Below are 16559 nucleotides of genomic sequence, written 5' to 3' on the forward strand. Positions count from 1 at the left end.
AAGAAAGTTCCGAGTCGGGTTTCGGGACGGACTTCCGGGACTTCCTGGCGCGCCCCCTTGCGTACGGAGCGGGCACGACGCTGACACGTCCGAGGACCGACCTGTGGCGTAAGGAGCGCCGCGGTTTGGTTTTGGTTTGTTTCCTGTAAGACTACTGTTTTTTCCAACTCTGAATCCCCAGCAGCGTCTCCCACTCACTTACTTAGTACGGAAAAAGCCCAAAATAAGCCAGGTTTAGGAAAGTACCTAATTAAACTCTCCAACCCCCGTAAATATCCTTGAGGAATATACAGACGATGTCATCCTACCAGTGAGCTTTCCCCGCCCCCCCACCTCCAAAAAAAAAACAAAAAAGACTTTAGAGGACAGTCAGAACGGACTTCACAGGGTAAGGCGTCCTGAAAGAGAGAGACGGACACTGGAAGGACAGTAACTTTTCCCGAGTATATCACTAACAAACGCTTCTATAATCCTTACAATAACCCCAAAAGTGCACCGTTGAACTACCAGTAGCAAAATGACACAGATTGGACCAAAATACACACAAACCAGACATTGGTGGGGCATATTGGCCCAAGGCTGTAATGCCTACAGGATGTGGACAAGAATAAAAGGTTAGTGTAGACTGCGTAGCAAGCCCCTGCCTCCAAATACCGTTGACTCCGATCTGTAATCCCAGCATTGGGAGGTACAGGCAGGAGGATCACTGAATGTCCACTCCATAGTTCTCTTCCAACTTGAGATACATACCACCCTGACTTTGTCTTATTTAGGCTTTGTTGTTTGTTTGTTTGTTTGTTTTAAGATTTGTTTTATTTATATGAGTACACTCTCATGGTTTTCAGACACACCAGAAGAGGGTATCTGATTCCATTACAGATGGTTGTGAGCCACCATGTGGTTGCTGGGAATTGAACTCAGGACTTCTAGAAGAGCAGTCAGTGCTCTTAACTGCTGAGCCATCTCTCCAGCCCTAGGCTTTATTTTGAGGCAGGGTATGGCTATGTTGCTCTGGCTAGCACGGAACTTGCTATGTAGACATGACTGACCTTGAATTCATAGAGATTCATACCTCTATCTCCCAAGAGTGCTGAGATTAAAGATCTACCACCATGCTCTCCTGAGACCTTTTCTGAAACTGAAGGGGTTGGGGGGGGGGCTAGAACTACAGAGAGATGTTTAGATGGTTTAATTCTAACTTAATTCAATTGTGAGCTCAAAATCTGAATAGACAAATGGGAGGGAAGTGTGGGATGGTGAGACTCACAGGAACGGTATTAGCCTTTCCCTGCTATTGCTATCTCTCTGCTTCCTGGCCATTATGAATAAGCAAACTCTTCCACCTGCTCCTGAATCTATGATGCTCTGCCTCACCTGACACCCAAAGAAATGGACTCACCTAGCCTTTAATTGAAACTGACTCTGAGCCTGACCCTCCTCCTCGAGAGCACTTTTGTCACTGGGCATGGTGGTGCATGCACACCTGTAGTACTATACAGGGAGTATAAGGGGCTTTTAAAAATATTTTTTTAATTTGTGTTTTGCCTGTATGCACCTATGTGCACCACATGCATGCAGTGTCCACAGCAGCCAGTAAAGGGCGCTGGACTCCCCTGGAACAGGAGTTACAGATGGTTCTGAATCATCATGTAGATTTGGGGAACAGAACCAGGATCCTCTGCAAGAACAGTAACTGCTCTTAGCCACTGAGCCATCTCTCTGGCCCCCAAATAACTTTTTGCTTTGTTTTGTTTTTCAATAGAAGGATTCTCTGTGTAGCCCTGTCTGTCCTAGAATTCACTCCATAGGTACCCCAGTCTGGCCTCAAAACTCAGAGTTCCATCTTCCTCTGCCTCCCAAGTACAGGGATTAAAGGTGCCACCACTGCCACCATCACCTGGCTCTTAGTTTGGTTTTCATTTCCCAATAAATTAACTCTTTAAAAAGAAAAACTAAACGTATTAGCCTGGCCTAATGGTACATGCTTTTAGTCCCAGCACTCAGGAAGCCGAAATGGGTGGATCACTGTGAATTCAGAGCTATCCTGGTCTAACATAGGAAGCTACAGGCCAGTCAGGGATATATAGTGAGATGGTGTCTCAAAAACAAACAAACAAGCACAAACCACACTATGTCTAGAGACACAAATTCAGGGACATCCTCTGAAGCATAGTTCACACTATGTCTCAGCTACATAAGATCTTGTCTTTAAAAAGAAATGTGGAAGATGGACCTAAAACTGGAGCGTAAAGAATGGGAGGTGTGGCAATTATGCACTTGATTAATTTTAGTTTTGTATTTTTGAGACAGGCTGAGGGTGACTTCTAATTTGCCGGAATCCTCCTGCCTCATCTCCTGAGTGCTGAGAATTACAAACAGTGGTGAATAGTTAACCTCGATTGTCATTCATCTGGTACACAGCGAACCTGAGAGACTAGGCCTGTCTGAAAAAAAGAAAAAAGAAAAGAAAGGGAAAGAGAGAGAGAGAGAGAGAGAGAGAGAGAGAGAGAGAGAGAGGAAGGAAGGAATGAAGGAAGAAAGGAAGGAAGGGAGGGAGGGAGGGAGGGAGGGAGGAAGGAAGGAAGGAAGGAAGGAAGAACTCAAAGCTGTATGTAGGCTCAGGCCCCACACCCCCAGTCTCACTGAAGAATGTGGGTTTTTTTGGTGGGTTTTTTTTTTTTTTTTTTTTTGGTTTTTTCGAGACAGGGTTTCTCTGTGTAGCCCTGGCTGTCCTGGAACTCACTTTGTAGACCAGGCTGGCCTCGAACTCAGAAATCCTCCTGCCTCTGCCTCCCAAGTGCTGGGATTAAAGGTGTGTGCCACCATGCCCGGCCTCACTGAAGAATGTAAGGGCAATGGCAGAAATAGTTTCTTGTGCCCTGAACTTCTGTGTCTGCCTCTCCTTTCTATCTAGAAGGACCTTACAGAGAAGCTCCCAGGTCAGAAGACAGAGACATCCGGACGAAGCCTGCAGGTTCTCTTCATCTGAGGTGAGGTTGGCCTCAATTTCCCTTTGCTCTGTTTCGCTGAGCTGGGTCTCCCTGTGCTGCCCTGGAGCTTGCTGTGGTTGTTCTCTGTGTCCTGCGTGCTGGAAGCAAACCCTCCACGCTGGACTTGCCTGTAATCTCTTATCCCTCGAATGTTAAGGAATGCCCGAGTCACCTGAGATTTTTCTCTCTCTCTTTTTAAAATTTTTCATAAATTTGCTGGTGAAGCTAAAGAGGCGGCTCAGCAGTTCAGAGCAGTTGATGCTCTTCCAGGGGGCCCTAGTTTTGTTCCCAGGATTTACATCAGGCAACTTTCAGAGTATTCATCACATAAAATAAAAGGAAATGAATCTTTTAAAGACTTTTTCAGGCATGGTAGCACACGCCCTTTATCCTAATACTCAAGAGGCAGAGGCAGGGGGATTTTTTTACCACTAGGGGTCAGCTTCATGTACATATCCAGTTTCAGGATAAGTCATGGCTGCATAGAGAGATCATGTCTCCCCCCCCCCCAAAAAAAAGAAAGCATTTATTTTATTTTTAAAGAGTTATTTATTTTATGTATGTGAGTACACTGTAGCTGTCTTCAGACACACCAGAAGAGGGCATCAGATCCCATTACAGATGGTTGTGAGCCACCATGTGGTTGCTAGGAATTGAACTCAAGACCTTTGGAAGAGCAGTCAAGTGCTCTTAACCTTTAACCACTGAGCCATCTCCCCAGCCCCTTATTATTTTTTCTTTTATGTGTATGAATTTGCTTTTATGCAGAAATGGTTTAGGATCCCCTGAAACTAGAGTTATGGTTAGCCTTCTCATGGGTTCCAGGAATGGAAACTGAGTCCTCTGCACCAGTTGTAAGAACTCTTAACCAGTGCACTATCTCTCCGTCGCTTGAATTTAAAAATAAAAATAAAAAATAAAAGCAGATTCTAGGTTCTCAAAATTATAGTTCCAGAGAATCATCAGAGATAATAACTTTGTTCAGTCTCTGAAAAAAAAATTTTAATATGTAGCCCAGGCCAATATGGTAGGATTACAAGCGTGCATCTTGTTTTAAGTTTAACCAAGAGCTAACCTTTTCTTATTAGCCAGGCTGACTTGATAAATTCTCTATTATCTGAGAACAACTGGCAGACTAGGAAAGGTCTTTGAGAAAAAGAGGATCGGGCAGGCTTGAAGAAAAGAAATAGCCAGCCAGATGACAGGAAAGTGTTGAAGCTGGTTTTTATTTGAATCTCGATCACCGTCCATCCCTAACTCCAAGACATCATTCCTGCCTGCATCGGATGAAGCTCCCCACCCCTCGTCATCCTCGGGTATGTGTCTGCTAAGTTTGTGATTCAACCTTTAAAGCGCCCTGGAGTAAAGCCACAGTGCCATTCTGTCCTGGCTCGGCCTCTTTCAAGCACTGTCCTCCTCTTCCATACTGCTAACTTAACACTTTTTAAAATGGCTTTTGCGGGTTCTAGAGAGGCCAACGTCCAGGCTTAGCACAGCCCCCCACTAACTGCACTAGAGGGCGCGATGGCCCGGGCGACGCAGCGACTACAGCCCAATGGCACCCACCCCCAGGGCTCCGAGCATTTTGCTTTAGGTTTACCACCGCCCCTCCTGAGACCTGAGCGAGCAAACTCAGGCAGCGCTCCAGTCGCGGTCAGAGACTTCTAAGGGCACCACACACACACACACACACACACACACACACACACACACACACACACACACACACACATACACCGCCCCAACATACTGTCTGGGAGGCATCGCCGGAGCCTGAGCTCGCCCTCCGGAGCAGGGCGCCCCGGGCCGGTAACCAGGCGCACATGGCCCGCCCGGCCCTGTTTGTCCTGGCATCGCGCCGCCGCTATTTGAGGCGGTTTTTATCTCCCAGAAACCAGCAAAACCCCAAGCCGAGTCTAGCAAGATGAAAGGGGCCGAGGGGCCTGGGAGGGGAGGACCGCGAGGCTGCGGCGGGCGGGAGCTGGCACCGGACAGGCGGAGCCCGGGAGGCAACAGGGCCAGCCCTTGGGGGGTCTTGTGAACCACGGGATCCGGGGTCCGCTCTCGCCCTCTGCCTTCTGGGTGCGCGCCTCGGCATCCCCACGTCCTGCCCACTCCCCCTGGTCTCCTTCGACACTTCTTCGGAACTCGGATTTCTTCAAAGCGCCTTTGAAGCCGCGCGCCCGGCCAGAGGGCTGAGATCTTGCACCTGGGCAAGAGCAGGGGTAGCGCGGGGTGGGGTCGCCTTCGGGTTCCGCGCCTCCACTGCGGCAGCGGGGTGGACGGCGGTCCCAGAGCAGATGCCTGGGAAAGCGCTCCATGCACCCCCTCAGCCCAGCGGGGGAGCCCTGGGGCAGGGGCCGCACAAAGCCCTATTGTGGCTTGGGGACGTAGGCCACAGAGTGGCTTTTGTTTCTCCACTAACTCCGAGGCAGGCACGACTGATTGCAGGCCCCGGGCAGGGGGCGGGTTAGGTGCCAGGCAGGTCAGCCAGCCGGGAGTCTCACCACAGCCGCGCTGGGGCTGCGCTGCGCGCTAATCCATACTGTGACCCCAGTTCTCATACTCCGGCCGGATCATTGCCCAGACCAAGGTTGGTGGACTGAGAAATCGCCCCGGAAGAAAGCACTCGGCCTTCCTGACTCTGCAGATTGTCCTAATCGACTAAAAACTCAACTCCATTAGAGAGCCAGGCCGACCAAGTGTTACCACCCCCACCTCCCGCTTTTTTTAACCTTTGGTGAGAAGCACAACCGTGCTGGATTAAATATCTACCAGAGGAAGTCCCCGCTTTGCTAAGGAAATGTCCCGTAGCCCATCCATTTCCCTCCTTTCTCACCAGACACAATTTCAAATCGAACTTTTATTTATTAAATTAAAAAAAAAAGAAAGATTCCACAAAGGGACGATCCCGTCAACGACGTTATGCTCTTCCCAGACTCCATGGCTTTACCCTTTATCTTGGGGCCTAGAAGGAGCAGGGGACAGAACAGGAAGATCCAAAAATCTCAGGAAAGGCATTTCAAAGGCACAAAGCGGCTTTAAAAGTCACTGGAATGGAGTGAAACCTCCTAGATTGGGGGCCTGTGGATGTTTAGTTTAGGGACTTCTGTCCTGTTATAAATTCTTTCTCGTGGCTTCTAGGCACCAGGCCTTGCACATATTAAGCATTCAATAAATACTTGATTTATTTGAATTTGATCCCAGAGAAAGCCTTTGCCCACCTACTTTTTCAGGAGGGGCACCTCCAAACCAAAATCCTCCTGTTAGGTGGGCTCTCCCCCAAAGAGCACGTTTAAGATGGCAGCTGCAAGCTCTCTGTAACCATGACGACAAGGGGATAACCTGGTGAGGTCACAGGGTATGAGAAGAGGATCAGGGGAGGAACCTGATCTGCAGTCGGGTCGAGAGGACTGGGGTACATTCCAGTCCTCCCCGCCATAGGACTTGAAGTTTCACAGCTTTCTGGCTGGGGCTGGGGATCTTAGTGACTGCCTAACAGAGAGACACCCACAGAAACTCTAAAAGAGGCCGAACAACCCAAAACTCAACTGAAAAAGAAACTCTCGGAGACCTCGAGGATAGAAATCTACGAGCAAGGTCTCCACTATCATTTGTCTATACAGAGATGCATTTGACTAGAATTTCCTTGGGGGCGGGGAGAATCCCTTTCCCTCTCCAGCTCACTGTACCTGACCCGTCATCATAACTTAGATAAATAGAATTATTATTATTATTACTATTACTATTCTTTACTCCTGGCGCATAGGGGTTAAGTACTCAAGGCTGGGGGCAGCCTCCCTGACCCTGGGGTCACCCCATCTTTGGGATCAGATCCCCATTGGACTTCCCCCTTCTTGGCACTCTGCTCCCGGCCAGGTTACTAACACCAATCTCCTTAACTCTGGTTCCTAATGAAGAACACCAGGGGGCAATAAATTATCATCATCATCATCATCATCATCGTGTTTGTTTAAAAAAAGAAAACACAAAGCTCAGGGGGAATCGAGGCGACAGCCTGGAAGCTTCGGGAAAACGGCAAATAGGATTGGGAAGCAGAAAGATTAGATGGCAACGAGTTAATGAGAAAATGATGTGAGGCCAGATGGAAGCTGTGAAGAACAGGGGCAGAGAAGAAAAAGTTGAGGAGGTCGGAGCATAGGAACTAGGCACTGGCAAAGGCCTGAGAGGAGTTTGGCTAAGACTCTTGACAAAGAGAGAAGAACTGAGGAGACATGCAAGGAGATAACCTAGGGGAACAGAGAGAGCCCCCAGAGTATAGCATGCAATAGGAGAGAGCGAGGGGCAACCAATGGGTCCACCGCGCCAAGAGAGCCTGGCAAGAGGACCCTGGAGCTGGAGACCTTCCTCTACCCAGCTCAGATCTCTAGCAGGTTGCTCTGCTCTGGGCTGCCTCCGTGGGCTTTTTCTGGGGGTGCAGGCGAAGTGGAAGATCGGGGCGGCTGATTGGCTTCTTCTTCCCCGACGCTGCGACCCTCCCCCAGCTCCTTAGGGCCACTTGGGGGCGGTCCCGGGCCTGGCTCCCCGTGGGTGCGCTGATGTTTGCTCAAGTGGTCGCTTCTGGTAAAGCGCTTGGAACAGAGCAGGCAGGTGAACTTCTTCTCCCGGGTGTGAGTGCGCACGTGGCGCTCCAGCTCGTCAGAGCGAGTGAACCTCTTGCCGCAGAAAAGCCAGTTGCAGACGAAAGGCCTCTCGCCAGTGTGCCAGCGCAAGTGGGCTTTCAGATGCGAAGCCTTGCCGTACACCTTGCCGCACCCAGGGATGTGGCAGCTGTGAATGGGCTTCTTCCTCAGCCCAGCCGCTGCTGCCCCGAGCCGCTCTAGCTCCTGACAGTTGGGGCAGTCGCAGGTAGAACGCCCTGCCCCACTGCCCGCATATCCACCGCTGCCCCCTGTGCCAGCACCCCGAGGGGGTTTGGCTGCACCACTCCCCTCCAGTTGCCCACTATTGCCAACCGCCTTGGGCTTATAGACATCTTGGGGTAGGACATGCTGGGGCCCTGGTTGCAAGAGGTGGGGCGCTGGGTAGGGAGCTGGGTTAAGGGGAGCAAAGTCAGATGGGTAAGTAGGCAGCTGGGGGTTCAGTGGAGGCTGGGCAGGGCCTGTGGACAGTGTCCCTTGCAGCCCATCACCCTGGCCCTGACCACCACCTAGCCAGTTGCCCCCAGGGTGCATGTCCCACCAAGGAGTAGGTGTGTTGCCTGGACCTGGTGAGATGCCTGCGTGGATGCCTGCCTTGTACCACGAGCCATAGGGATGAGTCATATCCAGGGAAGTGTAGACACTAGGCAGGCAGTCAGACGAGCTGTGCCCCTTAGGCACTAGGAGCCCAGGGTCTTGGGCACCGGTGGGCCCAGGAAATGAGTGAGGGAAGGGTGGGTAGTCATTTGCATAGCCAGAGGCTGGGGCCGGAGGACTGCCTGCAGGAGAGAGGAGTCCATTGGTGCTTGAGAAGGGAGCTGGGTAGGCGTCCCCCATGGTTTTGGGGGCTGAAAGGTCAGCGTATGGCTTCTTTGTGCCTCCTTTCCCCAGGGTTGTTGAGTCCCGCAGAGGGCTAGAGCCGCCAAATTTGCTGCAGGCTGCAGTCAGCATGGCCAGGGGACTGGAGCCATAGTGAGCTTCTTCCTGTAGAGAGAGGGGGGGGGGGGGAGAGAGAGGCACTGCTTAGGAGGGAGGAAGAGAGGATAGAGTGAAGGGCATAGCTATAGGTCTGAGACCAGCACAGAGGTTAGGGAGAGGCAGAGAGGAGAGGGTATAGAGGCAAGACTGGTATGCCAGTGAGGCCTGGCAAGTACAGCCGACAGGAAGAAGAGCCTCCTGTGGAATCAACAGGGGTGTACAAGTGTCTCTGAGGAAGAGCTGACATAAAAGAAGCAGCCAGCTGGCTGAGGTGAGATTAAAGGTCCTGACCTAGGAAAGTGGATCTGAAGCAGACAGAAACCCAGCTACGACCAGGGACTCCAAGAGGATTATAGCCTGGATGTATTGTAGCATACACCTATAACCCTAGCTCTCGGGAGACAGAGGCAAAGAAGATCAGAACCTCAGGTCATCCTCAGCTACATCACAAATTCCAAACACAAAGCAGGCTTGGTGTGATGGCAGGAGTTCAAGGCCAGCCTGGCCTACATGGTAAGTTCCAGAACTGCCAGAGCTATGTAGAGAGACCCTGACTCAAAAAACAAACAAACAAACAAACAAACAAACAAACAAACAAGCCTAGCTTCTCTGCAGGCTGAGCCCAGGAGTCTTTGAGACCAGCTTGGTGAGCACAGCAAAGACACCATCTTCCACACCTTCTCCACAGAAAGTGGTGTGGGACACAAAGAGAAGTGGTGCTGGGGACAATGTCCGGCCTCATTCCAGATTTTCCTGTCTTCACCTCAATTCTATTCCCTGTCTCTGTTTCAGCTCCTGACTAAGGAGCCGCTGTCTTCTCATCTCCCTGAGGTCAAGTCTACATGTCCCTAATGAGGGATCTCTTGGCATGCACTCTGAATCCGGGAAGCTCAAGGAAGGGACAGCAGAAGACACTGAGACATTGAGAGGGAACAGGGCCTCAGCCAAGCCGGGGGTTGTGGTGAGGCAAGAATGCCTTTTAAGCAGGCACTGGGCACCACCAGCTAGCGTCCCTTTGAGCAGTGAAAGAATACAGAGTCCTCGGGACTCCCCGCGACGGGGAGCTGGTTAAGACCCTGGACACAGCTTCAGTGTTCCCAAGGCGTAGTGCATGGGGTCGATCTGCACCTTCCCATCCCACTCAGTCCTGTGGACGGAGAAAAACATGAAAATGGGCTGGGGGTAGAGGGGCTAGAAACACAGAGGTAGATAGGCAGGGGTGGCACACATCTTTAGTCCCAGCACTCCGGAAGCAGAGGCAGGCAGATCTCTATGAGTTCAAGGTCAGCCTAGACTACAGAGCAAGTTCTAAGACAGCCAGGCCTCAACAGAGAAACATTGTCTCATAAATAAATAAATAAATAAATAAATAAATAAATAAATAAATAAATAAAAAGAAAGAAATAGCTCCTTAGTGCCTACCAAACTGCCATGACCAATCTGACCACCCTCAGGACCTCCTGGTACCCCCTGTAGGTTAGAATCAGAACCTCTTGTGAAGAAATACACTCCAGCATCCTTGGCTAGTATGTACAAGGTCCTGGGGTTCAACCAAATTGACTTATAAAAAAAAAGAGAAAGAATAAGACATCCTTCAAAAGCTTGATTTTGTGGGACCAGCGAGAAGGCCTGATGGGTAAAGGCATTTGCCACTAAACCTGGTGACCTGAAGTCAACCCCACAACCCACGTGCTAGAAGGAGAGAACTCCCACAAAGAAGTTGTCCTCAGACTTCTTCAGATGCTTTGACATGGCGTTCACAGAAATGTACCCTTACCATACACACTTCTTCTCTCTTCTCTCCTCTCTTTCTCTTTCTCTCTCTCTCTCCCCCCTTCCTCTCCCTCTATGTGTGTATGTGTGTTTACCAAACATCTTTTTTATTTTAAAGATTTATTTTTTTATTTATATGAGTACACTGCAGCTGTCTTCAGACACACACTAGAAGAGAGCATCAGATCCCATTACAGATGGTTGTGAGCCACCATGTGGTTGCTGGGAATTGAACTCAGGACCTCTGGCAGAGCAGTCAGTGCTCTTAACTGCTGAGCCATTTCTCCAGCCCCCCTAAACATCTTTTAAAAGCTAACCATTGGGGCTTGAGCGATGGCTTGGCAGTTAAGAGCACTTACTGTTCTTCCAGAGAGCTGGGTTTAGATTCCCAGCACCCATGTGGCAGCTCAAAGCCATGTGTCACTCCAGTTCCAAGTGATCCTACTCCCTCTTCTGGATCCACAGACCACACTAGGAGCACACATGATGTACGCACATGCATGTAGGCTAAACACCCACATACATAAAATAAAAACAAAAAAGGTGTGCACACCTTTGAGCACAGCACTGGGGAAGCAGAGGCAGGCAGATCTCTGAGTTCAAGGCCAGCCTGGTCTATACAGCGAGTTCTAGGACAGCCAGAGCTACAGGGAAACCCTGTGTCAGAAAGAAAGAGAGAGAAAGAGAGAGAGAGAGAGAGAGAGAGAGAGAGAGAGAGAGAGAGGAAGGAAGGAAGGAAGGAAGGAAGGAAGGAAGGAAGGAAAGAAAGAAAGAAAGAAAGAAAGAAAGAAAGAAAGAAAGAAAGAAAGAAAGAAAGAAAGAAAGAAAGTCAATTATATAATTGTCTGGTAAAAACATATGAAGGAGAAGAGAATCCAGGGCTCTCAGATATGTGATGCCAAGTCTTAGAGGTGACACTGGTGTCTCAAGGTTCCAGTGAAGGTATGTGTAATCACTATACTACACTCCTGCCCAATTCTCTGCTCTCTCGCTCTCTCTCTCTCTCTCTCTCTCTCTCGCTCTCTCTCTCTCTCTCTCTCTCTCTCTCTCTCTCTCTCTCTCTCTCTCTCATATCCTGCCAATCCTATGGGCTCCCAGTAAGAGCCACCAAAACCTTGTCCAACCCCTGAGCTTTCCCAGTAAGGCTTTCCCTGGACCCTCTAATGGTCCAAGCCAAGGGAGAGCTGGGGGGCGGGGGGAGGCAGGAATCGAACTTAGCATGAAGGAGAGGTAGCAACATGGGGGTTCAAAGACACAAGAGATCCAAAACCATGGGGCACAGAGTCCGCTGTGCCCGAGGAGGAACTGGCATGCAAAGCTCCGCAGAACAGAGCAAGAGGGACCCTAAGGGAGAGAAGCTTGCATGAAGAGGCAGAAATGGACAGGAAAGTTAAAAAACAAAAGGGAGGGAGAGCAAGGAAAGCAGAATAAACAAAGGAGAGGTGGTATGAGATCCTGGGCCAGAAAAGCTAAGGAAAACACAGGAGGTGAAGAAAGAGGGAGGAGGAGGAGGAGGACTGCGTAGCGTTCCCACCCAAGAGAAACCCACCATGGCAAAGGGCCCCAGAAAACCCCCGGACCAGACCAGGCCACTCCTCCCTCCTTCTCCCCTTAGCTGCTGCCCCCTCCCCCTCTGCCCAGCATGGCCCTGCTCAGCTCCAGCTCCGGTGGCTTCCCTGCGGTCGGTTTATTTTTAAAAACGCCGACGCGGTCCCCCGCCTGCCCGGCCCTCACACTGTGGCCACAAGGGCCTCAGCCAAGCCCAGGGACCCCACCCAGCTGTGGGGAGGGAGGGAGGGGTGAAAGAAGACAGCCAACCCTAGACTGACATGAGACCCCGACTTTGGGGAGCAAGGCCAACACGGCCCCTGGAGGCCAGAAAGAAAAACCAAAGTACTGGACAACTCCGGGAGCCAAGCACTGGAGGTTAAGTTCCTTCATACCCTCAGTTTCCTTTTCTGGCTGATTGCTCTCTCTGTGAGAACTGAGGAATAGGGTCCAGGGTTCTGAGCATGCGCTCCTGCCTATACCTGATCATATGTATTACCTTGTAGTACCCAGGATACCCACTTTCCCGTTTCCCAGTCCCTATTCTTGTTCCACCACCCTTTAAAATAATAGGCTTAGACCAGCATGGTGATTCCTGCCCGAAATTCCATCACTCAGAAGCAGAAGGACAGATCTCTGTGAGCTTGAGGCCTGCCTAGTCCAAATAGTCTAACCCTAACTCTATTCCGGAGTTCCAGGACAGACATAGCGAGACCTTGTCTCAAAAAATGAAAATAGCTGAGCTGGGCAGTACTGGCGCAGGCCTTTAATGCCAGTGCTCAGGAGGCAGAGGCAGGCAGCTCTCTGAGTTTGAGGCTAGCCTGGTCTACAGCGCAAGTTCCAGGACAGCCAGGGCTATACAGAGAAACCCTGTCTCAGAGGCTAGATGGAAGGAAGGAAGGGAGGGAGAGAGGGAGGGAGATGGGACTGCCACTACATAAGTTGAACACCCAAAGTCCCTGTTCCTAGCTCCCAGCTTTCTCCCCACTTTCTTCACTCACCCAGCTTTGCAGTTTGTTTTAAATTAGTTTCTTTTATCATATCATGCGTATCTTTTAGCATGCTAGGAATTGAGCCCAGGTCCCTTCCCTGCTGAGCAACCACCCTAGCACTGAGCACTGGGGGCTTATCAGTTTCTTGCCTAGTGTCCTTTTCTCCCCATCTCTCCCTCTTCCCTGATCCCCTTACCACCAACAGCTGCTGTCCTCTGAATCTCAAGCTCCTCCCACTGCTGGAGAACCTACTCATAGCAGGTAGAGAGATTCACAAGGCATTGGGGAGGAGATAAAGTACCCAGGACCCTAAAAACTAGGTAAAAGAAACAGACACTGCCGGGTAACCCAGCACTGGGGAGACAGAGCTAGGCAGATCTCTGAGTTTGAAGCCAGCCTTGTCTACATAGTAAGTTCCAGGACAGACAGGGCTATAAAGAAAGACCCTGTCTCAAAATAAATAAATAAATAAATACATACATAAATAGATAATAAATGATTAAAAGGAAGGAAAAAGGAAAGAAATGGAGAGAGTGGGGTGTCTTTATGTTGGTGGACCACAGGGAGTAGAGGAACCTGAAAACCTAGCATCCATGATACATCCCATTGCCAAATGCTTCCCCAAGCCTGTGTCTTTCCAGAAAGTCTCTGAACTGCCCCTCCCCCAGGCACGAGTGCCACGCTGGCAGGGCAGGCATGCTGTCCATATCATTGACACCATTACTGCCCTGGGCAGACCCAAGACTTATATGCACCTCTCTCCTCCTGCTTCCTCAAAACTATTGTTTAATGATAGCGCAACATAGTCTGTTGAGTAAAAATAATTAATAATAATAACAACAGTAATAGTAATGATGATGATGATAAAGGTTCAGCAGCTTCCCAGGAAAGTCTGCCCACTTGAATTTAATTCCCAGAATCCAAGGTGGAATTAGAAAACTGATTCCCAAACGTTTTCCTCTGGCCCACACACAGGAGCAGTGGCACACATGTGCCCATGGTCATACATTTACATAATAATAAATAAATTTAGAGTCTGATGGGGAAAGGGGCATGATAACAATCTGCAAACAATGCAGCTGAAAGTAGATCAATATTCCTGGGTTATCTGGTTATAGAGCATGTCCACCCACTGGCTTGTATGGCACTTCCTCAAACTCAGTCATCAAGTCCTTATCTCATAGCCTTACAGACACCATTTCTCATCTGGACTAAGTACTAAGATGATCCAGCTTGTGTGTGTGCATGCGCTCTTGTGCATATGTACATGCAGGTACACATACACACACACTCTCTCCTTCAGGTTGAACTAGTCAGCTTTCTGATGAGTCAATCAGCAAAGACTAGTCACTCCTGGGACCTGAGTGAGGGCACCCAGAACAGAGATTTTGTTGGTTTGTTTTTGAGACCGGGTTTCTCAATGTAGCTCTGGCTATCCTGGAATTCTCTATGTAGATCAGGCTGGCCTCAAGCTCACCTGCTTCTGCTCTGCCTCCCAAGTGTTGGGATTAAAGATTTGTGCCGCTACACTGGACTGAGATAAGGCCCCAAGAATAGGGACAATTTGAGGCTACCGGAGGGCACTGACATCCAAGGGGTATCATCTCACCCCTGATTCCTTCAGAGATACCCTGAAGGCAGCCTAGAGATGGTGACACGGAAACATTATGAGACGTGGAAGAACTCAGGCTCTGAGTGGCTTGAGTCCTTCCTTCCAACTCTGTGCCTTGGGTCCCCCAGGAGCCCCGACAAAGTACATGGCTTCTAAGACCCCAAACTCACACGGTACCCTGGTTATTTCATCTTCAGAAACAGGGAGGCAAGGGAAAGCTGCTGGGGTCCCAGCCTGGAGGGGAAGTGGCCCAGTCCTCCCTGGAGCCTCCCACTCCCAAAATAGAGTTTAGTTTGTCTTTGGCTGAAAGCTAAATATTTGTGAGCCGGGCAAGCGGCCTCAGACCCTGTCCCTCCTCCTTGCTTCCCCCTCAGTCCTGGGCTCAGTTCCCCTGGCCAGCCCCCCACATGCAGGACTGCCCTCCTCCTCTCCCACACACCAGCTAACAGACCAGGCTCTTTCCTCAACACAGACCTGACCAGATCTTGCTTAATGTGGGAGCCCTAGACATGGTACACCCCCAACCCAAAGAATAGTAGCTGAAGTCTTCTCCGTCCTCACTCAGACACCATCCGCTGTCAGCCTACCTGTTTTCCCTGCCCATCTCTTCTCCTTCCTGTCTCCAATGCCTTTTCACTTCCCACAGCCAGTGGCTTAGCTGACCTTCGTGGTCCTGGCTTTCTTCTTTGACTGCCCTCTGACCCCTGGCTATGTTCCCCTTCCTTGCTTGTACCCTCTGCTTGCCCCTCCCAGGACCCTACTCCTCTTCATGAGGAGGACCCTGGAAGTGACTAGCATTGCAGCTCCTGTCGATGTGAGCCGAGGGGGTGGGGTAGGCATGGATTAGGACCAGGAAGATTGTAGCTGGTTTCTTAAGGAAGGGAACAGTTACCTCAAGCAGAGAGGACGCCATCCTCGAGCTGGGGACCGGGTCCCAAGGAGTCAGGCAGATGGAGAGAACCGAGGAGCCAGTGGGAGAGGGAGAAGGGAGAGGGAGGGAGAATGGGAGAATGGGAGAGAAGAGATCTAAAGTTAGAAGGGACTGGGGGGTGGGGGTGGGGGGGCTGCTCTCTGTCTGTAGGGATCCACCCTCTAATTACAGCTTTCCCAGCGGAGAAGACTCCGGATCCAATGAGGAAGGCGAGAGAGGGAGGCAGAGGGTCCAAATTTCCTGCTCCATTTGCTGAGCTCCCCAAAGAAGGGATCTGGGAGGGAGAGAAGAAAAGGGGGTGCCCAGGGGACGGGTGGGAAACAGGAATATGGGCAAGTTGTCAGAGCTTCCTTGGGGGTGCTATGGGGAAAGGTGAAAAGGGCTGGTAGACCCGGGAGTCCTACATACCCCAGGAATCCAATAGGCATCTGTGGGCAGTCCCCCAGAACTGCCCAGTGTCTGTACCTGGGTAGGCTAGGGTTGGCTGTCCCGTCTCCTCTCAAGAGGTCTGGCTTGAAGATTACTGGCAATGGGTGGCCTGAGGGCGCTGGGAGGGATCTGCTCCTCTCTCAGGCCAGCTCACTCTTGTTCCCACTCAGATCCAATCCTACAATCCTACTCTTGACTCGGAGTCCTTGCTGCTACTCAGCGGCGCGGCAGCTTCTGTTGCTGCTGCTGCTGCTGCTGCTGCTGCTGCTGCTGCTGCTGCTGCTGCTACCACCGAGGCTGCCGCCGCTGCTGCCGCGCTGCTGAGGAAAGGAACAGGAGGGAAAAGGAACAAACCCCAAACCACTAATTAGAGATCTGGGGGGGGGGATGGGGGATTGGGGACGACACTCACACAGAAAGACTGGAACACACTGACATACACACTCATGAGCAAACACGGAGATGATGCATGCACACGTACTCTCTGCTACCCACATGGGGACTGTCACTATGATGAATGAACACAGACAAACTCATACAATGAACATGATCACACAATGGGGGCACCTACACTACCACCTACCTCCCCCCAAGCTGGTGATGGAGACTTATTGTTCATTTAGCCACCACTAGTTCAGGGTGGCA

The 16559-nt window shown here is 50.6% G+C and overlaps 1 protein-coding gene and 1 long non-coding RNA gene across 5 annotated transcripts; one reads left to right on the top strand and one right to left on the bottom strand.

The window, feature by feature from the left end:
• The first annotated feature begins 59 nt into the window (after positions 1–59).
• Positions 60–4372, top strand: Gm36246 (predicted gene, 36246). Its single transcript, NR_155425.1, has 3 exons — positions 60–145; positions 2915–2990; positions 4083–4372. It is a non-coding gene; the product is annotated as a predicted gene, 36246 (long non-coding RNA).
• Positions 4373–5835: 1463 nt separating this feature from the next.
• Sp7 (Sp7 transcription factor 7) lies at positions 5836–16268 on the bottom strand. Of its 4 annotated transcripts, XM_006520518.4 has the most exons (4): positions 15951–16268; positions 15655–15759; positions 15447–15474; positions 5839–8635 (listed from the first exon to the last, which is right to left on the bottom strand). In XM_006520518.4, exons 2-4 carry the CDS (start codon positions 15732–15734, stop codon positions 7370–7372), a joined length of 1374 nt encoding a protein of 457 aa, XP_006520581.1. In that variant the 5' UTR covers positions 15735–15759; positions 15951–16268; the 3' UTR covers positions 5839–7369. The 4 variants fall into 4 exon arrangements, with proteins under 4 accessions (NP_001335134.1, NP_569725.1, XP_006520581.1 ...); XM_006520519.4 differs by lacking the exon at positions 15655–15759; NM_001348205.1 differs by lacking the exons at positions 15447–15474; positions 15655–15759 and having other exon boundaries at positions 5836–8635; positions 15951–16201.
• Between the last annotated feature and the right edge of the window lie 291 nt (positions 16269–16559).

This window comes from Mus musculus, chromosome 15 (genome assembly GCF_000001635.26).
Source record: "Mus musculus strain C57BL/6J chromosome 15, GRCm38.p6 C57BL/6J".
Classification (NCBI taxonomy): Eukaryota; Metazoa; Chordata; class Mammalia; order Rodentia; family Muridae; genus Mus; species Mus musculus.